The sequence below is a fragment of the Calidris pugnax genome, unplaced genomic scaffold, assembly GCF_001431845.1.
Source record: "Calidris pugnax isolate Ruff unplaced genomic scaffold, ASM143184v1 scaffold127, whole genome shotgun sequence".
Lineage (NCBI taxonomy): Eukaryota > Metazoa > Chordata > Aves > Charadriiformes > Scolopacidae > Calidris > Calidris pugnax.
In genome coordinates, this window is record NW_015090883.1 from 1656375 (window position 1) to 1681960 (window position 25586).

A 25586-nucleotide genomic window follows, 5' to 3' on the forward strand; every position below is an offset into this window, starting at 1 on the left:
CTTACATTAGAGAAGGAAAATATAACTCACCTGCCAGAATTAAAGTAGATCATTGTACTTTATACTGAATGCAAATGTTCTTTCATTTCTAATCATGCTTTAATTTCTAAGCATTACTTTTAAATCACTGTTTAATTTATTCTTAACAACAGGACACCCTGAAATGTGTACAGCTTTTCTGTATTACCCAGAAAGGGACAAAATATACAAATGGCAAACTACTAATAGGAAGGAGGCAAAGGGTACAGCCTGTCCTTGACGCAGAAGCTCTGCAGAAGCTTCCCCTATTTTCATGAGCTGAGTTAAAGCCCTCCCCTTACCCCTCACCCTTCCAGGCACTATGCACCATGGCCTGCAGGAGGTGTGCGGGGAGGGGGGCTGTATTTAACAACTTTCACTGCTGTGGTGCTTCCTGGAGGCTTTCTTTTTTTGTGTTTCCAACCTCCCGTCTCCACTGCAGCTGTTTTCCCCACCACAAAGTATTTTTAAATCCAAGCTGCTGCAAGAGTGACTTCCCCTTGCAGTTAGGAGGTTAGTAAAACAGGAACAGCAGCGCAACTGCATTTCATTTTAATGACAAGGTTTCTTTTATAAAAGACAGATCACCTCTTGGCATATAGTATCATTTAATGCCCAGTATCCATTATAAAATTACAGAACAGAAAGGCAGACCGAATCATCCTCATAAGATCCCCTTCTTGCTTCTCAGAGATGTTGTGAAGGTAACCAGGAAAGGTTGTGTGCAGCCAAGAGAAGTCACCTTTTTCTGACTGTCTGTGCCTTGTGAGAGGCTGGGGAGCACGGAAAGGGCACGGGAGCAGTTCTGGATACAGGAATCATTAGGACAGTCACTGCTGCACTTCTTTCAGCAGCTTTTCAATCATAAGCGAATGGGTGTCGTAGAAGGGCAGCCCGTCCACCTCCATTTCCAGGCTGGCAGTTTTCCCACTGCGGACCCCGAGCTGCACGAGTGCTTTCAGAAGCTTCTCTTCCTTAAAAAAAACCAAATAGACTATAATTAAAATCCTGAATTAGACAAGAGCAGTCATTCCAGATGTTTATTTCAAACGTAGGGGAGGCTCTGACCCCATCCTCCATATTGATTTTGTGTAGTAATTTGCTAACGCTATTTTTAAATTGTCCCAAAGAATCTATGTAGGATCTGGACTGACAAAAGGCTGAGATTCTTGACTACTATTTAATTACTGAGTGATATTATTGTCCCCCACACTCCCTCAAGCAAGACTTTGGTAACGATTCAGAAGCAGAGATTCCTTCTGCCAGGTTTCAGGCTCCCATATTGCACAAACAGGCTCAGAGGAACCTCCACCCAAAATTATCTCAGAAAACTACCTGCTAGTTCGGCAGCGTAGCAGCTGGCTGCAGAGGCATTTTTAAAGAGAAGAATAGCAGGGAAACATGATCTGTTGCTTTCTATCATCTTTTCTTACCGATTTCATAAGAATCCTGGTTGCTTAGAAAAGGGGTGGGGGAAAAAGAAACCCCTGAAGCTGTGCTTCCTTGGGGTTCCCCGAAATAGTGTCTACTTCCCGCTGTTTAGAGCTGCAATTCTTCCTGCTGGCCTTCTCTTACTGCGGGATTTTACGAGTCGTCCGCAAGAGTCACGGCACTCAAAAGAAAAAGAAAATCCAAATTAAACGACTGGTTTCAAGCACTGTGCTCATTTTTTTAGTTTGCTTTGGACCATACCACATTCTGCTTGTGGTTCGCAGCTTGTTGGAGAACAACTGCTCGTTTGCCGAGAAAATATTTAATATTTACCATTTTTCTCTCCTATTGACTACTTTTAACTGTGCTGCTGATCCAGTATTGTATTGTTTTTCCAGTGAAAGCACTTACCAGAACTTTGCCAGGATGCGAGACTCTTGTTTAACGTGTTTAGGGTGTCTGAAGACTGAGACGAAGGAATCGTATCCACTGAGCGCTCCAGAATCTCAGAACACAGCATGAGCAGCAACCAGGGTTATTGCAAATATCACATGATAGTACTGGAATGAAGGACTCCACTACTAACACGGGAAGCCTATAGCATTCATCAAAAAAGGACATTAATCTAAAATTTGCAGCTATGGCCATGTTTGTGTATCTATCTGATTTATCCATGCATTACAACTGCATTACCTCCCAAAGGCTAATTAGCAACGCAGTAGAGAGAGGTCATTTCTGGAGGTGCTTGGACCTTGGCGATAGTGAGGAAAGCACAGGCTAAGTCAGTTCAGTTGCCATCACGGGTCTGTTGCCGTTGTGGTACCACTCAAAATCTGTTGTCTTGATGACCGTGTTGGCTGGAATAAGCTAGTGCTCATGGTGTGTGGTTCTGTTGAATTTGTTTTAACTGCTCTCTGTTTGCTGTCATCATCTGTTGAAAAGGTTGGAGACAGAACAAATTAAATGTCCCCATATGTACTTTTAAAAAGAAAAATAATTGCATTTCTGTAACATCCCTGTAACTCTGAAGTAACTTCTCCTTCAGCCAGTTTCAAGGCCTGCAGAGACCATGCCAAAACCAACCTCCTAAAATAATCCAATAACATGAGATGTTCTGGGAGAACATGCACAAAGAACTCAGCATCTGCTGAGTCCTTCAATCTGTTGATTGACTGTTGAATCTCAGACTGTTGAACGTTGTTGTAAGCCTCCTGTTGACTTCCAGAGGTATGAGAACTCTTGGCTCCAGTGGGGATAGAGAATTTGGTCTGTTGCCCTGGAAAAGACCAGGAGGTTGGTAGTACCTCAAGTGAGGTGCTTTGAACCCCTGCACTTCTCTTGAGTCACTGTGTTCAAAGAAAATTTAGTTACAGCCGAATTCTACTAAACCTTGCTAAAGTTTGGGTTGTGTCCTTCAAAATGTGTGTGTCTTGGGCAGCGCAGACCATTCAGGCAATTAAATAACGGTGCATTTGTCAGGGAAACTGGACATGGATTCTGCTCAAACTGGGTTTTCTCCCCCAGATCCTAGAGCTTAGGGTTTGGTCATTGCTCGGTAAATACAGTAGCAGAAATATGATGTATGAATGATCTCTGTTTCCTGGTTTAGACAGAAACAAAATGCAGGAATGAGTGGAGATAATTGTAATTAAACATGTGCTCTATACTGTTTTTCCTACCACTGTCTCCTCTCTAGGTTTGTTTTGGGGTTTTTTTTCTTTATTATACTAATGAATCCTGTATGATTCTTCTTTGTGATCCGTTCATCATTCCTTCTTGTAACTCTTACACTATGGCTATTGCCTTGTTCTTCCATGTCCCTGGTTTCCAATCTTTCTTGAAACACCTCTCTTTCTGCAACCTGGAGCTGGTAACTTGCAGTAGTATAATCGCTTTTGTTTCTTTTTTTTTTTTTTCCTTCTTTTTTTAAATGCCAAAAGAACCTCTGGACAGATGGTGTAGTCCCAGTATCTGAAGGATGTCACTGTAAGACAGCCTTGCTTGTCACCAGTTACTACAAGGCAATATATTCTAACAGTCTTCTGGAAACCACCTTGAGAGTGCAATATTAGAAGTAATTAGGGGATGTATTAAATAAAGAATGTTTTTATTATTTTCTTCCTTATGTTTGTTCGCTCTGTGTTCGAAGTAACTGTCTTATGGCTTTGGCCTACGGTTTCTGTTTGTGAGAGGACAGATCCTCTCCTCCCTCCTCTTTCAAGGATTCATGGCCCCACTCCCAGGAGGGGATTTGGTTTGCTTAGCTTAACATTTGGTTTGTTTAATTATTTTACATTTCTTTATACTCGGACCACTCACCAAGCTGGATTAATTACCTTATACACGCATTTTTTCTTCTGACTATTAGTGCTATTCAGCTTTATTTTCTCCTAACCTCTCCTCTGATCTCCTCTCTCTCCATCAAGGGGGCTGTAAGACCCAGGACAGCAGAAGTGCCCTTGCGTGTTGTCAAAAACCGAGCCAAGGGCTTGGAGCCCCGTGCCCCGGCGGGCTGCGAGGCACACACGTGGTTTCTTCTAGGACGAAATTATTTCTTCTCCTGTTTATGCTTTACTTCTTTAGGGTAACCCACGTTGTTTAAATTAGAGGGCTGGAATGCAGAGCACGCCATGTTACACGGAATTGTCATCTGAGGGACTGAGGCTTTGATGTGGTCAGTGTTGCTCAGCTGCTGCAGTTCAAAATCAGATGGAAATTTGTATAACAGGGCCCAGATTCTGCTACGGTTCTCAACATTTAACCTGCTAACCCGTAACAGAAGGGGAAGGATTTTTTCTTCTTTTTTTGTTTTCCCCCTTTTTTTTTTTCTGTAGTTAGTGTTTTATCAATACTTTCTATATTGCAACTCTTAGGCTTAGGCTGCAGAAGTGTAACCAGTATGGGAGGAAGGTAACTGTCACTCAAAACTTGTATTTTGGGGCAAAAAAGAGCAAAAGCTTACAGAACTTGTAACAAAAATTAGTGTTTGGAAATACTAACATACATCGATCGCAGCCATTAGCGTAGTATGGCAGTGAGCTACTGAGCACATAGCACACAGAGAAGGAAATGAGCTGCCTCTTTTCCCAAACAGACATTTTTAAATGATGCTAATTTCATTTAGTGGGTTCTGTGCAGCAGGGAACACGTGCCATCCTGCAGGGTGCTGGCTTTGGTAAAAACTCCAGTATTCACATGAAATATTTTACTTAATATTTATAGTTTGGAGAGTTTGGAGACTTGTAAAGGAGCTGTTTTCTAATTGTGAAATTCAAAGATAGTTTCACTGCAACATCCTTCAAGAAGGCTTTAAATAAAATTCATCTAAAAAATTAAGTGATCCCTAAAATAAATGCTGATAGATATTCAGACTCGCCAAAGCTCCCAAGAAGTATGGCATTAAGATTTCTTTCTCTCCCATGTGTTCAACTGTTTTAAGTTTTTAAAGGCTGTGTGTCCTCAAGGACTTCAGAAGATCCATGTTCAGAGTACGGTGGTGTTCGTGCTGCAAACTGATTTTTCTCATTCTCAGAAAGTTGTGTTTGTCTTACATTAGAGAAGGAAAATATAACTCACCTGCCAGAATTAAAGTAGATCATTGTACTTTATACTGAATGCAAATGTTCTTTCATTTCTAATCATGCTTTAATTTCTAAGCATTACTTTTAAATCACTGTTTAATTTATTCTTAACAACAGGACACCCTGAAATGTGTACAGCTTTTCTGTATTACCCAGAAAGGGACAAAATATACAAATGGCAAACTACTAATAGGAAGGAGGCAAAGGGTACAGCCTGTCCTTGACGCAGAAGCTCTGCAGAAGCTTCCCCTATTTTCATGAGCTGAGTTAAAGCCCTCCCCTTACCCCTCACCCTTCCAGGCACTATGCACCATGGCCTGCAGGAGGTGTGCGGGGAGGGGGGCTGTATTTAACAACTTTCACTGCTGTGGTGCTTCCTGGAGGCTTTCTTTTTTTGTGTTTCCAACCTCCCGTCTCCACTGCAGCTGTTTTCCCCACCACAAAGTATTTTTAAATCCAAGCTGCTGCAAGAGTGACTTCCCCTTGCAGTTAGGAGGGTAGTAAAACAGGAACAGCAGCGCAACTGCATTTCATTTTAATGACAAGGTTTCTTTTATAAAAGACAGATCACCTCTTGGCATATAGTATCATTTAATGCCCGGTATCCATTATAAAATTACAGAACAGAAAGGCAGACCGAATCATCCTCATAAGATCCCCTTCTTGCTTCTCAGAGATGTTGTGAAGGTAACCAGGAAAGGTTGTGTGCAGCCAAGAGAAGTCACCTTTTTCTGACTGTCTGTGCCTTGTGAGAGGCTGGGGAGCACGGAAAGGGCACGGGAGCAGTTCTGGATACAGGAATCATTAGGACAGTCCCTGCTGCACTTCTTTCAGCAGCTTTTCAATCATAAGCGAATGGGTGTCGTAGAAGGGCAGCCCGTCCACCTCCATTTCCAGGCTGGCAGTTTTCCCACTGCGGACCCCGAGCTGCACGAGTGCTTTCAGAAGCTTCTCTTCCTTAAAAAAAACCAAATAGACTATAATTAAAATCCTGAATTAGACAAGAGCAGTCATTCCAGATGTTTATTTCAAACGTAGGGGAGGCTCTGACCCCATCCTCCATATTGATTTTGTGTAGTAATTTGCTAACGCTATTTTTAAATTGTCCCAAAGAATCTATGTAGGATCTGGACTGACAAAAGGCTGAGATTCTTGACTACTATTTAATTACTGAGTGATATTATTGTCCCCCACACTCCCTCAAGCAAGACTTTGGTAACGATTCAGAAGCAGAGATTCCTTCTGCCAGGTTTCAGGCTCCCATATTGCACAAACAGGCTCAGAGGAACCTCCACCCAAAATTATCTCAGAAAACTACCTGCTAGTTCGGCAGCGTAGCAGCTGGCTGCAGAGGCATTTTTAAAGAGAAGAATAGCAGGGAAACATGATCTGTTGCTTTCTATCATCTTTTCTTACCGATTTCATAAGAATCCTGGTTGCTTAGAAAAGGGGTGGGGGAAAAAGAAACCCCTGAAGCTGTGCTTCCTTGGGGTTCCCCGAAATAGTGTCTACTTCCCGCTGTTTAGAGCTGCAATTTTTATGTTTACAACAGTTACTTTCCTGCTTAACAGTAACAACAAAGCCTGTTCCAAGTTGAGCTGCTGAAGCACACAGAGGGAACAAAACCCTGGGTGGTGAGTCAGGGGCCAGGCAGCGCTGTGAGGTGAAAAGATGGGCCAAAATCAACTCTGACAAACCCCTGATGCCAGGAGCGGTGAAATGAGAAGGGCTGGTTTCAAAGGGATGTAGGTCCGGCACAAACGGCTTCGCTTTTCATTTCACGTCAAATGTACACAGTAAAAACTCCTTCTACTGTCTTACTATTACTACAAAAAGACTTTATTTCTCTAATTCTGTTAATAAAAAGCTAAGAAAAATACAAAGCCTAGTCACGTCTTAGCTTCCCCCTGCCCCAACCCTGTAGTGATTTATATACGACTTTGAAACAGTCATATACCTCTCTTTTTGTTTCCCTTTCTTGGCTAGAAATGCCTTTTCTGGTCTTTGATCAACTGTTCTGTTTCCATTGGTGTGAGAGCTTGCTTTGATGGGAACTGCTACTGAAACAGCCCCACCAGTGTCCTCGACACACAGGTCTAGAGGCTAAAACACTTAGTGCTTGATATTCCTACCCAATAACTGCCAGCACAGACATCTATCTCCTGCAGACAAATTAATGATGAAAAATGCATAAAGGTAAAATGCCTAATATTCTTTTATTAAATACTAGGGATTTTTTTTCTAGGAAGACTGACAAACCATCAAGAACACAACAGCTTTAGATCTGAATTTAGACAGAATATGGTTGTATTTTACGTAATACAGTATATGGCTGAAATATAAACATTTCTGAAAGAATTAATGCATACCTTGCATGGTCAATTAGCAGAAAATTTAGTGTAATTTGGTGACCTGCTTACTTGTTAGAGCTCTCGGATCGGCTCACATGGGGAAAAAAAGCTTCCTCGCTTCATAGTATATAACTATTAGTATATATAGTATAGAACTATGCCTGATAAACCATATTCTGTGATCAAATGCTATTGCTTCCATTTGTAAAGAACATTCAGAATGTACACTGTGCTTCCTTACCTGAAAAGTGCTGCAATTTGCTCACAGTTCTCTCTTTAGTAAATAAGTATGTTGGGATTGGGGTAACCAAAAAAATAATCAAATTAAAATAACTTGAGAATTTGCACTTCATTCAGGGAAAAAACCTCCCTCACGAATGACAAAGCTAATAACACTGAAACAAATGTCATATATTTATATTTTATATATTTTTATATTGCTCATTTAGAAAGTATTTCATATTCTTATAGGTCCTAATTTACAAATAGTTAATTTCTTACCATTAGTAAAGAGTTCAGTAAAAGAACAACTGCCTGACACGTAAAGCTGGCTGTGAGCTGCACGGAAATGCAGAGTTGCCTGGAGGCTGCTCAGCATCAGCTCTGTTGGGATAGGTGTGGATTCATGTATTTCCCTACAGTCCCTGCAGTACAGAAGTACCACGACCATCGGACAAGTCAAACCAATATTGTGTCAACCAACACCATTACGATTCCACTGCACAACTGAAAGGTAAGTAAAGATGGTTTCGATCGAATGGTTTCTTGCTCATCCTGTTTTCAGCGAGGAACAAATGCTTTGCAGTATTCTTATTAAAATATACATAAAGACTCATTCATGCACTTAGAACAATCTCAGGGGGGTTCTGTTCCTTGGGAGCAGAGAGCCCCACAGGTCGGGGTCTGTCGCAGGACACCCGGCTGCAGAGAAATAACCTGTTTCAGGGGAAGCCTTCCTTCAGTAAGTGTGAGCTATATGAGCTATGCCATTTTTGGAAGAAATATAAAGACATGTTTTAAGAAAGGTGTCTGGTGCTTTGGCACCCCTTCCAATGTCCTCTTTCCAGTTAGGAACAGGCAAACACAAACACTGAGGTGTGCGTGTGCGATGGTGCTCTTTATCTTACGAGGGTAATTATTATAGCATTAAAAGAAACTGAATTGGGCAGAAAGTAGCCATATAAACATAAATGGTGTGATTGACTTTATACTAATGGAGGACGTGAACACTAATGGGTTCAATCTTGTGCACTGTTTACTGTTGCATGATTTATAATTAAAGATATCATATTCTCATCAGACACTTTGTAATTTTCTCTCCTCCACAAAACCGTTTTCGTTAATTTTATCTCGATAGATTTTTGTTATTGCACTTTCAATAGCCCATTATTGGATCATTATCAATATTCCCAGCTGTATAGCCTAGTAAAACAAAACCAAGGATTTCCTGTACACACTATCACATTTAATTACAACATCTCGTTACCAGGAATTTGATAATACTAGTTTTTAGGATATGTTAATTTAAAGGGCAAAAGAAAAGTAGGTGTAACTGGAAAATATTTGACCATTTCACCATTGAAAAATGAAAAATAATAAATCTATTTTTGGAAAAGATTGCACTGAAAGGTGCCATATGCTTTGTTAAGTCCAAGGAGAAGTGGCTGTGTGGCTACGCTAACCATTGGGATCGCTTTCACTTTTATAACCTTTAGATGAAAAATCTAAATAGCAAGAATTAAAAAAAAACCACCACCACCCATAAGACCTACTCTAAATACTGAAGAGGTGCTTTGTTGGAATTTCACACAGAATGTACTGTCATTGGGAGAAATACCCCACCGCTGTGCGCAGTGTCTGTGGGAGATGGAGAACATCTTGCGTAGCATTCTTGGAGGTCACAACCTTACTGGTTTTGTCCAAGTCTCTACAGAGGTATTCTGCCCATAAACCCAACTTGAAGCTCCTAAGTTATTACAAATATGGTGGAACAAACATTACTTGATCATTGAGTGTGTGTGTGTATATATATATATATATATATTTTAAACATGGCCAAGTTAAAAATAAGAGCCACGTGCTTAGCTGTATGAGCACAGATCAGAGTCATTTCTCACTCCTCTCAGTTATTTTACTGTTTCTCAGTCTGAAACCTTTGCATTCCCAGAATATCAGAGCTGCACCAGTCAAACCACATTTAAAAATTACACATCTGCAAGTCTTTCTCCACCTTTAATTTAGAAACATTCAGAACTGATTCTAGAAAGGTTCTAACGTAACTAGAAAAGGTGCAGAGATCCTAAGGAAGGTGCAAAGATCAGAAGTGTGGAGCGGCTTCTGTATTAAGATTGTGACTCCCGATTTTTGGAAGAGAGACATCTAGAGGAGGATACAACAGAGATTTATAAAATCATGAACGATGCCAAGGAAGCGAACAGGGAATTTTAGCACTGTGTCACAATACGAGGATTTCTTGCACTGCCCATAAAATTGTGGTGCTGTCTTGTGCTTGAAGTTGCAGCACACAAATATATTCAGCATTGAGGGTTTTTATGTTCACCCTGTTTCGAATCCCTTGCAGAATAGTCTAAGGACAGTCTGGCTCCTCATTCAACATGGGATTCCCAAAAGACCATGTGAAAGGAAGCCGTTGAACCGGACCGGGCAGCATTTAGTGGCTGGGAGCCAACTCCATCTACACGTCAGGAGCAAGTCAGAGGTGCCTGGTCCTACAGAAATTACCTTGGTGACTGATGGAAGTGCTGACAGCCAGCACCTCTGCTTGGATAACGGTGGAAACCCAACAGCTTTCCTCAGGTAGCGCTCGTGGATCTCACAAGTGCTGAGGATATAGAGGGCGCAAGCGATGGCGTAGCCTCCCCAGTTAGAGACCCCTGAAAAACAATGTCACCGTGAAACCAAACTGGGGAAAAAAATGAACTTTGGTTATTGCAAAAATACCAAACCCGGGTAAGTCATGGGGCACAAACAACTGAGTCTCGTGTAGCGATGGTGAAACAGAACGTGGATATGAATTAAATATTGACATGAATTCAGAACAGTTGTTTCAGAACTAGACAATCCTTAACATATTACGGTGTTTTCACTATTATTTCAGATTGAATTTCTGCAAGTTCCATCGAGCTTAGCTTGTGGTTTGTCTTTCCAACAAAGCAAAAACTCACACAGGGATGGTCTATGACACAATTCCGCTTGGCTTAATGAGGAGTCCATGACCTGTGAGGAGCTGTGCTACAGCCCCACGTCTTTTGCTTTGAACTGCACAGAGGTAGGACAGGGAACTGCTGGAGAGGGCACAGCAGAGGGCTACAAAGATGATGAGAGGCCTGGAGCATCTCTCTTACGAGGAGAGGCTGAGGGACTTGGGTCTTTTTAGTGTGGCTGAGGGATCTGATCAATGCTTATAAATACTTAAAAGGTGGGTGTGAAGAGGATGGGACCAGTCTCTTTTCAGTGGTGCCCAGGAATAGGACAAGAGGAAATGGACACAAACTTGAACATAGGAAGTTCCATCTAAACATGAGGAGGAACTTCTTCACTTTGAGGGTGGCAGAGCCCTGGAACAGGCTGCCCAGGGAGGTGGTGGAGTCTCTGTCTCTGGAGACATTCAAACCCCACCTGGACACTTTCCTGTGCAACCTGCTCTGGGTGGACCGGCTTTGGCAGGGGGTTGGACTAGATGATCCCCAGAGGTCCCTTCCAACCCCGTATCATTCATTCTGTGATTTTGATAAAGTATCCTAAACCAGGCACATTTTCATTGGTGCCAGATTTTATAATGGAATGCTGTACCAGTGCAGAGAACCCCTTTTTGGTCACAGATAATGACTGACTAAAGAGTTCAGCTATTTTATAAGATATGAAACCATGGTGAAACTAATTCTCTGTGTCTTGATGATGTGTCCTTGGTGCAAGTAACATATACAAAAAGACATTCTAACGTAGTTAATATCCATAAATTTTCAAACCAGTCTGCACAGTCTTGTTCGTCAGCTTCTTTGTCAGGGCTGTACTGGAGATCATTAGATTGAAACTTGCTGTGTCTGTGATTTTGATAAAGTATCCTAAACCAGGCACATTTTCATTGGTGCCAGATTTTATAATGGAATGCTGTACCAGTGCAGAGAACCCCTTTTTGGTCACAGATAATGACTGACTAAAGAGTTCAGCTATTTTATAAGATATGAAACCATGGTGAAACTAATTCTCTGTGTCTTGATGATGTGTCCTTGGTGCAAGTAACATATACAAAAAGACATTCTAACGTAGTTAATATCCATAAATTTTCAAACCAGTCTGCACAGTCTTGTCAGCTTCTTTGTCAAGGCTGAACTGGAGATCATTAGATTGAAACTTGCTGTGAGAAGTTCTCTCTGCTGCCTGATACCTTTTCCAGAGATGCAGAATAGCAAAATTTTCAACAATTGTGGAAGTTGTTTTAGTTCATGTAGTTTTCCACACTTAAACATGTCCAAACCTCTGCCTCCCTTCCCTTTGCAGGATCTGGGTTTGAGGTCTGCGCTTTCAAAGTAAGAATCATCAGAATTGCCAAAACAGCCACCGTAGATACATATAGCCATAAAAAGCAGATGTAATTATCATCACACTCTCATTTCTTCTAAAAAACTGCTGAAAATTCATATGTGCATAGACATTTCAATTCCTACACAGATCACTCCTGCAGTCCTCCTTGTTATTTTATTTAAAGTGTGATTTTTCAAGAATATGTAGGATTTGCCCAACTATTCCCAATTAAATGTACTTTCTCAGACACAAAACATCCTCTGTTTTCAGTCGTTCCTGCTGGAGCCATAGTTGCTTAACTATTCAGAAAATGGACACAATACGGAGACATATTTGGTGATGACGTGGTCATACAAAGAAAGGGCCAATACAAATTAGTTGGAAAGACAGAAGTTTTCTTGTCAAAGTATTCTCTTTGTCAAAGTATTCTTCTTGTCATGTATTCTCAAATATCAACAATTCTCACCCCCCCCAAGAAAAAATAGAAGTCCCTTACCAGCTACAATAGTGAAATCAGCTTCAACATCACAAGCTATAACATCTCCATTTTTTATGTGCTTCTTCACAGCATCTTTTACTTTGCCCATTCCTAATTCATTTCCTCCATCTCCAACACCTTGATTAAAAGAGAAAAAAGACCAAAAGAGCATAAACCCAGCACATAAATAACACGCCATTCAGAAAGCATCCCGTGTCTTCCCCAGAGTTTCTGTGATGGGACACGGCGCCGCACGAGACGATTTATCCTTTTTCATCAAAAGTGTGTAAAACCAGAATAGTGTGGATGAACTAGCTGACAGCATCACCTATCACATGCTAACATGGACGTGGAGACATGCAATACGTGCTGTATGCAAAAGAAATGCAAGTTACCCAGTGCTCATGAACTGCAGACAGAATTGAGACAGTAAACTTTGCTTATGCAAGGCCTTAACTGAGTGTTTTATATAATGCATTACCATAAGGACCTTAGCATGTATTGAGAAAGAAGATAGAAAATGAATCCCAAATAAACCCAGAGCCTACGACTCCTCAGGAAAGCAAGCATAGAAAACTTTGGCTTTTCACAAACTTTAAGTAAAAAAAGAGATTAAATATAGTAATTATTGCAGAAATAAGCAAAAATGTACATAAGGACTTTGGCAGAAGTAGGACGTACTGCACTGGAATCTCTTTCACACAGTCCACTCTTAATTATTGCAGAAATAAGCAAAAATGTACATAAGGACTTTGGCAGAAGTAGGACGTACTGCACTGGAATCTCTTTCACACAGTCCACTCTCAATGTCCCACAAAGAGCCCAACCTTGTGTATTATTACTGTTTCATTTTTTCTAGCAATTTTTGAAAAAAAGTCAGTGTCCCAACCTTGTGTACTATTACTGTTTTCATTTTTTCTAGCAATTTTTGAAAAAAATAGCCAGTCTTATTTTTATTTTTTTTTTAAAGTGTTCTCATATTCAGGGAGTGAGGCCCTAATTTTTGTTGGCCAAATAGAAACACTATATTTCTCAGTGATTTCAGTAAAATCAATGGGACCTGTGTAATTTCAGGAAAATTCCGGGCAACCCTATGTTTGGGACATAAAAATGTTAGATGGCACTCAGAAATGTGGAGATGAGGTAACACAGAAACTAGCAGCTTACATGAAAGCTGGATAGTACCTCTAGTCTCTTATTAATGTATAAAAAACAATCACCAAAAATTCCATCTATTTAAATAGAAATTAAAATTTCTCTTTCACCTGTTAGTCTAAATGGCATCTTCTCAAGTTTGAAGATTTTATAGAAAAATCCTGGTTAATATCTGTGAAAAAGAACAGTGAAGAGCTCCAAGTCCTCACTGCAGTGTATCATATTTGAATTTGAAATGTGACTGTGCTCTAATGCATAGCATGTGTTACAGGAGAGAAGTTACAGTATTTATAATTTACACTTCAAACCCTGAAAATTTATAAATTTAACACTTTGAGCAACTGCATAAATTAGTCTGCAGCAAATTTCTTCTTTAAGTGAAAGTCATTTCTCAGCAGCAATTTTTTATTCTAAAGTCTAAATAGTCAAGGGAAGTGTAACTGAGTGACACATAACTTACATAAAACGATTTGCCATGAAAAAGCTAAACTTTTTTCTTATCTGCTTTAATAATCTGTTTAAAGATATTCTGGTGTTGGCATTAATTTTACAGCCCGGAGAGAGACATGGGCCCTTTACACATTCCCTTCATCTCCCCCCAAGGCAGACAGCTCAGGCACAGGTGCCTGGAAGAAGACAAGAGGAACCTCTTCTCCTAAAGGCTGGAATGCTTTCCAGGCAGAGCAAAAAGAGTTCTGTCGGATCTTCCACCCAAGCTTTCACTGACTACATCGGTTTCTGAAACTACATTCATGAAAAATGCAGGAAACGTTAGTCTTCTGCACTAAAAATCATTTGTATGAAAAGGAAACGAGTGCGACCACATTTTTTCATGCAGTACTCCAGAAAGCTTTTCATTAGCTCCCATAGAAATAGCACAGAGCTATGTCAATCCCGTGACAGCTGAAAAAATAGCGTGTGGTTTCGGTAACATCTCTTAATCTTTTATTTCAATCTCTTGTGGAAAATGAGTCCTTCCAACCTCAGTCTTTCATGTCTTCTAATTTTGTCCATTCCTGAAGGTTGCTGCTTACTCTTCTTATGCTACCGGTACCCATACAACTGTAGGCATCGTTCATGATTGCCCTGTGGTTGGACTTCCAGATTAGATTTTTTAAACAAAGATCTTATTTTAAATGCAAAACTTAACAGCAATTAATGAGCGTGTAACAAATGATCTAGTATTTCCCCTCTCCACCTACAAACACAGTACTTCTTGCCACTGAGCACACAATATAAAGACTTCTGTGAGGCTGAAAACTTGATCTTTCAATAACCTTTTCTAGTCTATAAAGTTCTCTGAGTACTCTGCCCTAATGGGTGCTGTACAATATTTGCATTTTACTTTGGAACTGAAAAATTTATCATGATAAGTAGCAATACATGATCATTAGTAATAATATATATAGGCTGCCCAGAGAGATGGTGGAGTCTCCTTCTCTGGAGACATTCAAACCCTCCTGGACACGTTCCTGTGCAACCTGCTCTGGGTGGACCTGCTTTGGCAGGGGGTTGGACCAGATGATCTCCAGAGGTCCCTTCCAACCCCATATCACTCTGTGATTCTGTGATAAGAGGCAAAGGCCAAAGCCCAGCTTCGTTAAGCAAGGCTTTGCAGAAATACACTGAAAAAGCCAACAACCCAAGAAATTGCAATAAGAGACAAGAGGCAAAGGCCAAAGCCCAGCTTCATTAAGCTAGGCTTTGCAGAAATACATTGAAAAAGCCAACAACCCAAGAAATTGCAATCAAATTAAAAAAAGACAAAAAAAGTTAGTGTGATAAGCAAAATAAGAAATGATAAGCAGGTAACAGACTATGCAAGAAAAAAATACATTGTTTTTCTATAGATGCTCAATTAGTTCTCCAACATAGAATATCCAGGTACTAGAATTCCACGGAAATTCCAACAGAGCGGGTACCTTCATTGTTTTTTGAAGCCTAATGACTTGTTAAATCATTTTCTATGCAGAGAAAATTCACGGCAATGGGACACAGTGAATCTGGGTAACTGCTGCTTTCCTTCTTATTGACAAGCTCCTGGTATTTTTAATGAATGACATTTCACAGTATATTTGAATATTCACAGAATGTTTAAAACAAACTAAATTTCTGCTGAACAGATCCAAATTCCCACTGTGCAGAACACTCCAAAGTCCACCAAATCAGTAACTCTGAGCTGCTCTGGGAGATATTTTAGGAGATTGGGGTATTTTTATTAAAGGAATCAGGATGTGATGTTACACAAGTAGCTGGAGAGACCAAGTCCTTGTATTGGTAGTCTAAAATCAGGGACAAAATAATTAAAATTAACTGCAGCAGATAAAGCTCTGAGGCATTTTGCTAAACATCTTTATGAAACTGAGCTTATTCTATCCTTATTCAGTCAATCTTTGGCTTCTCTGCTGAGATTGCCAACAGAGGGCCATCTAGAGTGCTGCTTTCTGAATGCTGGAAGTTACTCCTTGGGAATAGGGCAAAAATGTGAATTAAGTCAAAGTAAAATGTAGTACAAGTTTTAAGATAATACAAAAAATACCACTGAACTCTTCCGCTATAGAGCTTTTAAATTATTCCAATAGAGTGCAATCAGACTGCACATTATCTCTGCAGGAGCGCTCTGAATTCTGTGGAAACATTTGAAAAACATCAGTACGGAGAAGTGAAAAGTTCCGGTGCTTTTGGTAACACTTAGGAGTGAATCCACAGCACCACAAGAATCAAAAACCAGCCAGATCAGCAGACGTGGTGTGATGTGACTTAAATCAGCCCAGCATGGACACTTATTTCTAGTTTTGTGACACTTCTGTTTCTGATGTTTATGTAATTATATATTTCTTAACTCCGTTTTGAGCTACACAGCGTAGTACGAAGCATTTGATCCTGTTGTACAAGATTTTATATATATATGGGAATCCTTGATTTATGCCATATTCTTTCAAAACCAGACACAAAGCAGTTTTCAGGACAAAAAGGATGATCAACAACAGAGAGGAGCACCGTGCTGACATCAGCACTCTTATTAGATGCATTAGTCAATGCTAATGTAGTTCTGGCAGGAAGGACAATGTTCTCCTTTACAGATTATTATTGTATATATATATTTGTTTAGAGAAGGCACTATTATAATAGATGCAAATACGCAATCCCTGCTCAAGAGAACGTACTGCTATAGGGCAGTATAAACTAAGATTCTATCCAGATTGCTGGTTTAAGACAGGTGTAACAATCATAAAAATAAGTATAATATTTTAATGTGTAATGTTTCCATTCAGTAGTCATTTGCTTTCTACACTGCCCTTCACACATAAAACTACATTTAGAGAAGCATCTGTATACACACTGATGTATACATAATGCACACATCTGGGCCTGCTTTTTCGTCCTTAAATAACTCTGAAATCAACTCCTTTTTTTTTTTTTGGTTGTGAGAACCCTTCAATAGAAACTTCTAATTCTTCTACAGCAACTTCTGTCTCTAAATTCAGCCATGACAAACAGCTGTAGCCCCCAAGGCCGTTACTCAGCACCTGCCTCCTGCTCCCCTCCCCTTCCAGGAAGAGTTCCTGGGTTTGTGCTTCTCTTGCTTCTGAGAAGAGAAGACAAAACTCACACCTACCTGTTGTTGCAATTCCTGGAATGGTTTGTGCAGCTAAAAACAGTTCATCTATGGGATCCACCAAGTGTTTAATGTTAACTTTCCTGGCATTGTAGTAATTGCCATCAGCAGCCATCCCAGCGCGCTCTATCGCTATCAGGTGATCAAATCTGGTTAGAACGAGGGAGAAAACAGAGGAGAGGAATCAAAGCTGTGATCCTCGTGTCACAAACTCTCCTGGTGGCTGCTTCTCCCACTGCATCTGGTTCTGCTTTTTGACTATTCTGGATTCAAGGTAAAACCTGGATGCTATTTTGTTACTTCTTGATGTAGTTCTCTATGGTTTATTTTCAAAGGTTACTTGTTTGTTATAGCTTTAGGGCAACTCAAACCACATTTGCTACCAAGAAAAGGAGAAGTTCCTGAAATCCTTCTGACCAGCAATCCATCTGGCCTTCCTCTGTTTCATGTTAAAATACATAGTATCTTGTAAGACATCAGCCTCTCTGAGTGCTTTGAAAGAAAACAAAAAAGTGGCAAATTAATGAGCATCTAAAACCTTGTTAGTGTAAATGTAGTCTCTGCTTAAGGTATGTTGCTTAGCCAATGTTCATTTATTTCTAGTTAGGGGGTTCTTTGGCTTGGGCCTTCAGATTTAGGGGATTTTTCTTTAAGTCCATGGCTATTTTGCTAGTTATGAAAGTAGACAGATGTACCACAGATGTACCACATTTTAAGCAGAATTTTAGTACTCAGTTCTGCTACTGTACGTTAGAGGTAAGTTATTTTGCTTCTGTTTCTCCCATTTTACTTTCAGGAGGTTACTAATTCTGCTGAATTACTAAATGTTTTTTGTGGGTGGGTCTACAGTGACCTTAAGGAGGTTAGTCATCTACTTTAAAGAAACACTTCCTTTACCTTTTCGGGACTGTGGGATCAATTGAAATAGAAACTGGTTGTAATTATATTATCCATAGCTATAAACTGCATTTTTAAAACAAGAAATAAAAAATGAAGACAGCATCATGCATACTATTAAAGCATATAATTATAGCATACATTAACCTGTGGAAAGAATTAGGAATTGAGTAAGTTGCTGAAGCAAATACCAGGGTGAAAGATCTTTTTATTGAAGCAAACAAACTGAAGGCTACTACGTTAAAATGCTTTACAAGGAAATCTCAATAGAAGTGAGTAATGTATGCCTAATGAAAGGAAATGTAAGTTGCCTGCTAAGTAATGAAATGTGTGTGTACATCTACTTAACAAATTCTCCACTGCATTAACCCTACTCACACACTTTGTATAAATCTGAATTTTTGCCCAACACTGTATACTCAACATTGCATATGCAAACAGCTCAAACCAATATTGAGGAGTGCACGCATACACCTAGAATGTTGGCTTTGGCTGCCTGAAGACAACAGGATGATCAGTTTCACACAGCTGAAAAGCTTTTAGAAATTTTTCAAAGGAAAAGAGCTATCGATACATGAGGTATCGTTTCTTTTTTTATATTCCAGAAATGTGTAATTGCAGAATAACATGGAATTTTGTACTCCGCGTGTGCTCCCGTATCAGTTTTTGGTTTCAGAGCTGGTTCTGTTCCTTCCAAGCCTTGAGGATTTACTTGTAACCATTATGCCTTCTTAGACCATGGTCATTATTTTCATTATAACTTTAGATAGTTGAGGTGTGACCTGTTCCCAAAAACTGAATGCACATACCTAGGTTTTCCAGGATTCCCGTTCTCACACAAAAACATTAGAGCTGAATCAGCACTTTCCCTTTGATAACTCAACAGAGGGACAGGTCTCTTCAGGATTCCTACAGGAAAACAAAATGAAAATAAAATGCAGTTTAGATACTATGTACCATTTTTTTGGATGTGTGTTTGAGCTTGTTTGGATGTTAGTGCTAATAAATGGGACTTGAGATAGAAAACAGGTCTATGAGAATGAGGACAGGACTAGATGATCTCCAGAGGTCCCTTCCAACCCTATAACATTCTGTGATTCTGTGACATCCAGAACTCATCACAAACAGCTCATCCAGAATCAGTACCCAGACATGTCAGCATTAACTTGATGCCAGCTGGGTTTAACACAATGTCATCGTAGCGACGCTGAGCAGAGCTTAGAGCAGGAACTCTGGTTTGTTTTCTGGACACAAAAAAAAAAAAATAGAAAAAATCCTGTACTAAGTGAGGGTGAGATTAACCGAAGCAAACCTTGGCTCAAATTAGCAAGATAAAAACTGAAAAAAACCAAACCCTTGTGTTTTACCTAGTTGAACAGCCTCTTCAATAATCTTTTTATTCAGATTCATGGCTCTCTGATCTGTTACTATGGCAACCTCTTTCTCCAAGGCCTGCAATACAGCTGCAATAGCCAGGGCTCCTGGGGGCCCGTCATTTTCCTCTGGCGGCTCGTAGGTGAAGTGGGTTGGGAATCCAGTGGTCACCAGCACGGAGCGGGCGTGGGAGATGGAGAGACAAGCCTTCAGCAGCTCCTCGCGGCCCAGCAGATGAATTATACCCCGGTCTCCTACAAAAGTGTATTTAAAGAGAGCAGTGCACTTCAATATATCGTTCTCCTTTTGAAGTTTCTGTGTGGGTGAACCTGCACGCTTTATTGATGTAAAATCAGTTAAAAAAAAAAAAAAAGAAAGGAAAAACTTTTGGTCAAAGGCAGGAATTGGGGTAATTTCCTCAGGAAACCTAGGAAAGTGTAGGATATGAGTAACGGAGATAATGGGCTGTGCCTCCAGGTTAAGAATTTCAGTTAACCAGATTTTGACAATTACTACACCTAGCATTTCTAGGTATTGGTGTAAATAGCTTTTTCTCTCCTCTGAGAGGTTATTGCATGGTGTTTCCCTTCTCTTGGCCCCCTGCTTTCCTCTGATCGGTGACAACAGCCGTGCTAGACCCTGTCTGGCTGCTGCAGCTGGACTGCAACTTGGACATCCCAGACCTTGCAGAAGTTTTGCTTCAGATGAGTAAGCTGGTCCTTTGTCTCTGTTTAACTCCGTGCCCTTAGGGAAGAGCTAATTCCCAAATAAATTCCACTTAATGAAATGATTAACCCCAGAAGTGAGGTTTCAGAGACACTGTAAGTTACCAGGGGACTTTATAAACTCAGTGAATACAGTGGTATCCAGGTGACTGCTAAAAGATCTCGTAGCACTTCACGTAGTTGAGAACCGTGTTATCCGACCATGAGAAATAGGCAAATATTAACAGACGTCTCTTCATGTGAGTCAGTCCCTAAAGGGGGGTGAGGGGGGGACACTTTAATTGTTCAAACCAATCCCCCCTCCCTTCCCTGGGAATCACAAGTTCACAGCGCAGTCTTTTTGATTTGCTATTGCTCCTGAAAACCACAAATTCCAGCGTGATGTGCCAATATTCATGGGCTGACAGGGGGAGGTGAGCCCTCACTATTGTTTTCTAGCCTCCTCACACCTTCATCGTTCTCACCTTCCTCCCCTCACCCCTGCACTTTCCTCTTTTTGTCCTCAAGTTCTCCCTTTGCCATTTCTCCCTCTGCTCCTCCGCCCTCACGCACAGGCAATATCTTGGTAGTGACCACAGGAAAAAGTTCTGAGCAAAACTTAAGTAACAGAAGCAGGGAATATTAGTCTCTGAGAAGCAGGGTATATCATCTGAGATAAAGTATTGTGCTCTCCTCTAGCAGTGAGATGAGGCTAACTCTGAAGTTAGGCCCTGTGTTTCTGCAGAGCGTGGCATCGCGCCAAGCCGAACTCCGGAGAGTGGGAAAAGGAGAGGCCTTGTGAGTAAAAATAAACAGACCCAAACATATGCACACAGCCCAAACCAGCAGCTTGGGAGAGCTGGGCGTAAGCTGTTTTCCACCACTGCCTACAGAGAATTTCAGAAAATTTATGGGAAACTGAGATGAGAATTTACAGCGGGCGGAGGGGACTAATTCAGTGTGTATTTTAGGCACGGACGCGCTATTCAGTTTGCCTTTATTTCCCTCTCATCTGCCTTGTGTGCACACACAGCCCTACCTCTCAACCTTCTGTGGTGACCAGGTCCCTTCAGTCCATCACACACCACCTCAGGGATGAGTATGGCAGCAGAGCTGGGTGCAATCCCCTCCGTCAGAGAGAGGGATGTTTGAAAAGCACAGGCAACTACTAGAATTTTCTGGTAGTCACGAATACGTGTAAAGAAATTCACTCAACAGTGAATTCCCATGTAGCTGCTACCAACATGCTGAGGTGCCCTGTGCTGTACATTCCAATTTCAGTTTTATTCAGTAAGAGTTCCTATTCAGTAAGAGTTCTAATTCTCTCTGGACTCTCCAGTTTGCTGTAAACATTGACGCTTCTGTGTACTTTGAGAGGGTACAGTCATGAAGATCAGATATTCCATTACCCATAAGATTAAATGGTTTGGCCAGGCTCTGATATTAAATACAGTAATAGAAAATGTAAGACTCACATTTAACTCACTGTATTCCACAAATAATTTTTTTTAAATCTTAAAACTGCCTCTAGACTCTTACCGTGTTCTTGAACTTTATGAATATCTAAAAAAGCAGGATAGGTCATGGCTACCTCATAACAAATCCACTAAAGGAAGAGAGTTGTTTTTTTTTACCTGGATCTATTCCAATTAGGGTCTCTAGATTCCTTATCTTTTGGGCTGCTTCTGCTGACACGATGCTGTAATGCAGAGGATCCTGAGAAATGCGGTGGACTTGTGGGACTTCTCTTGAGGACCTGGTTGTGACACTGTCATTCTTTAGGTCGGTAATGAACATGCAGCCAGGAGAATGAGTAAAAGCTAATGGAGCTCCTAAAATGGGTGAAAAAACTTGCAATTAAACACCTTGTTACAGCAATATATTGAAATATCAGAATGGTAAAATAGCAACAAGCTATTTAACAACACTGAGTCCTTGGTTGATGGCACTTATATCATAAAAACAGGCAATACTTTTAAGTTACACTGCAGCAATTAAGACACTTTGAGAAAGAAATGTATGCATGTACATCTGAATGTTTTCACTTTTAGGAAGCTCTCATGAGTAGCTGAGATCAGGTTTTTCTACAATACCTTCTTTGGTATAAACTTGGGGCACTGAACACTTGTGCCCTCCAAAGAAGTCCGTCAGGAATCGGCAAGGCTGAAAGTTGGGTTTGAAACTGGTGCATCGACGTAGGAACAAGTTAATGTTTAAGTTTGCACAGTGCGTTGCTGATATTGTTTCCATAAGAATAAATTAATTTTCTAGGTTCTAGAGTGCTGCTGGAAGTTATGGTGTCTCCCTTCTAACGAAGGCCTTGTAATGGTGATATGACAAAACCATGTTAACTGCTGCCTGCGGGCTCGTAGCAGCCCTTTATGGGATTAAGAAAAGGGGGAATAGCATCTCTGCACCGTGCCTTGCCAGCCCGAGCCAGGAGACCTATAAACTGGCAAGGAAAAATGACAAAAGGTGACCAGGAAGCCTTAGCAAAGGGAATCTGAGTAGCATCTTAAACCCCAGTGAACAATAAGGTTATTTAGATCTGACCGCATAACCCTAAACTGAAAATATTTGCTGTCCTTATACTAAATCCAGAAATCTTGATCTAAATTATCATTGATTTGGCAAAATGTGTGTGTTGTTGGATAAATCCCAACTGGTACAATCAATATCTGACTTTGTTAGGATGGTGAGAAGGAAGGAGATGTTTCTTAAACAAGTACATATGTAATCAGTTTGTGCTAGATCTCTTGGGAGTTTATGGCAAATTAATTTAAAAGCAGCTGGGGAACGTGGTTTTTGAGGTTTAATGTACCTCACCAAACCATGAGAGTAGACAATATTTTTTGTGAGAAGCTAGCAGATTCATCTAAAGTATGGGTACTGGTGGTATGGCAGAATTTTAACTACGTAGATTATGAAAAGAGCACAGAAAGATACAACTGCCAAAAATTTCTGGAATGCGTTAATGACAACTGGTTTTAATACAGAAAATGGAGAAATACATCAAAAGTAAAAGCCAGTTCCAGGCAAAGGCAGGACAGACAGCTGCTTTGGGCAACAGACTGTAGAGAGGTTGGCAATTTTTTTCTCTTCTTTCCCTGCAACAAGCATGCACGAGGAAGGTGAATAAAACTGCTGGAAAGCACAGGAAAGAGAAGGATTTTCTGTTTGGATTTGGGACTGGAGAAAAGGCTTTGTATTTAAGAAAGGAAAAAGAAGTCTCTGCTCCTAGTGCTGGACGTATTTACAGCTGGAGTTGAGAGCAGTTTAGCTAAACATCTGTAAGAAACCACAAGGATACAGCAGAGGGACAAGCAGATGACCTCCCAGGGCTCTCCCAGTTAGCTGCTTTTCCAGTAAGAACTAAAATACAAGCTTTCATTCCACACTGGTGATTTAGAGCAGTATATAATAGTGTCACTTTGGTTTAGTTGCTTTTTCTCGCCCTTTGTGCTCACGCCTGTTATAGGTGGCTGGGTAAAGTGCAGGACAGCTCTGTGTGCTGGGCAAAGATTCATCTATATGAAGTCTGTTACATTTACTTCATTTTAGAACAAAACCTAAAAGCTCAAAATTCTTTTCCAGGTCAATTCATTTGCAAATTGATTTACTAGGCCTTAACAACATTTTGATAAGCTTTCTGGCTGCTTCTTTTTTTTTTTTTCTGTTTTTTCCCTTTATTATTGTTGTACTGAAGTGTAATAGAAAATAATGTTTTAAAAGGAAGAAGCTTAAGAAAGAATGCTTCTGGTTTCTAATAACGCTTAAAACAAGATGTTTTGATGGAGCCAGAGCTTTAGGTTTCTGCCTCTAAAATACTCAAACAAAAGTGATGGAATTTCACTATGAACTTCCTTGAAGGTAGACTTGTATTTCACAGTGGAAAACAGTCCTGCAAAATGGTTTTTTTTTTTTGGTCATTTGATTGGGGTTTTTTTTATCTCACCCTAAAATCAAGCCCACTAGTCAGCCAATTCATTCGGTCCATATTTAAAAAAGAAAACAAAAAAAAAAAAAGAGAAAGAGATTAAAGGATAATTTTAAGAGTCTCCAAATACAGTACATACTGCAGCTGATGACTGCTTCTACTCCTGTTACTCCACAGGCCCAAAACACTGGAATATCACCAGGGTGAAGTTGAACTGGGTCTCCATAATCTGGTTTGGAAAGATCTTGTATTCCCAGCAGGCCTGGAATTGATCAAAAATGAAATACATGAGAGATTCCAATTAAGCTGTACTCTGCAAAACCAGGGGGGAGCGGACCCCAGGCATCACTCAGTGACACTAAGTCACTTGCAGCAGTGGCAAGCACCACCGAAGTGGGGCTTTTAGTTTGCCTTTGAGTGCGTGTCCCCAGAACCTGAGCTGACTTATCTTCCCTGCTTGATGACCTCAGTAAGAATGTATTCACTTGATTTCTGCAACAAAACACAAGCTGGTCGTGTATGCTGAGCTTCCAAGATACTATAAATCTTCTCCATCAACAGAAGAATTATATTCACAACACTGGCAAACAGGATAAATGACTGCAATGCATAATGGCTTCTTTCTAGAACATGTTTTCTGCTGCTTTAGCTTCCTACATTCTTTAGCTAGAGAAATGAGCAACCATTCTTTTACCTCTCTGGGTTAGATATCTACGTCTCACTCTTGCCCATCTTACACATATTCTGGGTCATTCTAAGCACTTGGTCTCTTCCCTTAGTTTTAAATTCTTCAGGCATTTTAATATACCACTGCCTTTTTCGGAATTAATTTATGTAATCTGCATCTATAATAATTTGTTAAAAAACATAATAGTGGAATTCCTTACTTGCCCAATCATCTTGTTGCTCTCCTCAAAGTAATGACTTATAACTAGTTCCTCAGATTTAAGCACTCAATATATTACTGGGGTGTGTTGTTTCCAATGGCATCTCCTTCCATGCTCTGCAACGTGATCCTTCTGTGCATGCAGCCCAAGAGTCTACTGACTGACAGATTTCTGTCAGCAGAGGGAACTTTTTTTTTTTTTTTTTTACTGTGATCTATCTTCATCTTACAGGTGTTTGGTTTTGGTTTTTTTTCCAAACAGTTGCCTGGTTTATATTTTTTTTTCAGTTTTCCCTTGCAAAGAATAGGCCTATACTTGTTTGAGGTTCCTTTTTTAAAAAAAAATGTATTCTTTTCATATTTCTATTTATTCTGTCTTCAGTGTTGCACTCAATGTATCCTATTTCAGTATTTTTTAAAATTATGCAGTATTTACTTTCACAGTCATCCGCTAAGACACAAAATGCATCCACACATACTTCTCCCCATGCTGTCAATCACTGCTCCCCTGTCACTGAAATCTCTGACAGCAAGAAAGTATTCACATATAAATGAAACTGCATACATTTTAGAAAAATGTGATTGCACTTTTTAACCAAAACCACCTCTG

At 40.2% G+C, this 25586-nt stretch overlaps 1 protein-coding gene across 2 annotated transcripts in view; it reads right to left on the reverse strand.

Moving 5' to 3' along the window:
- Window positions 1-5141: 5141 nt before the first annotated feature.
- LOC106890933 (chromosome unknown open reading frame, human C14orf159) overlaps window positions 5142-25586 on the reverse strand; it is a 46497-nt gene continuing 26052 nt past the window's right edge. For both annotated transcript variants that reach the window (XM_014947066.1, XM_014947065.1), the window contains exons 7-14: window positions 24230-24352; window positions 21788-21985; window positions 19443-19703; window positions 18885-18984; window positions 17179-17327; window positions 12423-12542; window positions 10124-10275; window positions 5142-5987 (exon numbers count right to left, since the gene is read on the reverse strand). In XM_014947066.1, the coding sequence (XP_014802552.1) occupies window positions 5835-5987; window positions 10124-10275; window positions 12423-12542; window positions 17179-17327; window positions 18885-18984; window positions 19443-19703; window positions 21788-21985; window positions 24230-24352 (1256 nt within the window). In that variant the 3' untranslated portion in view covers window positions 5142-5834. The remainder of the gene's footprint in view (window positions 5988-10123; window positions 10276-12422; window positions 12543-17178; window positions 17328-18884; window positions 18985-19442; window positions 19704-21787; window positions 21986-24229; window positions 24353-25586) is intronic.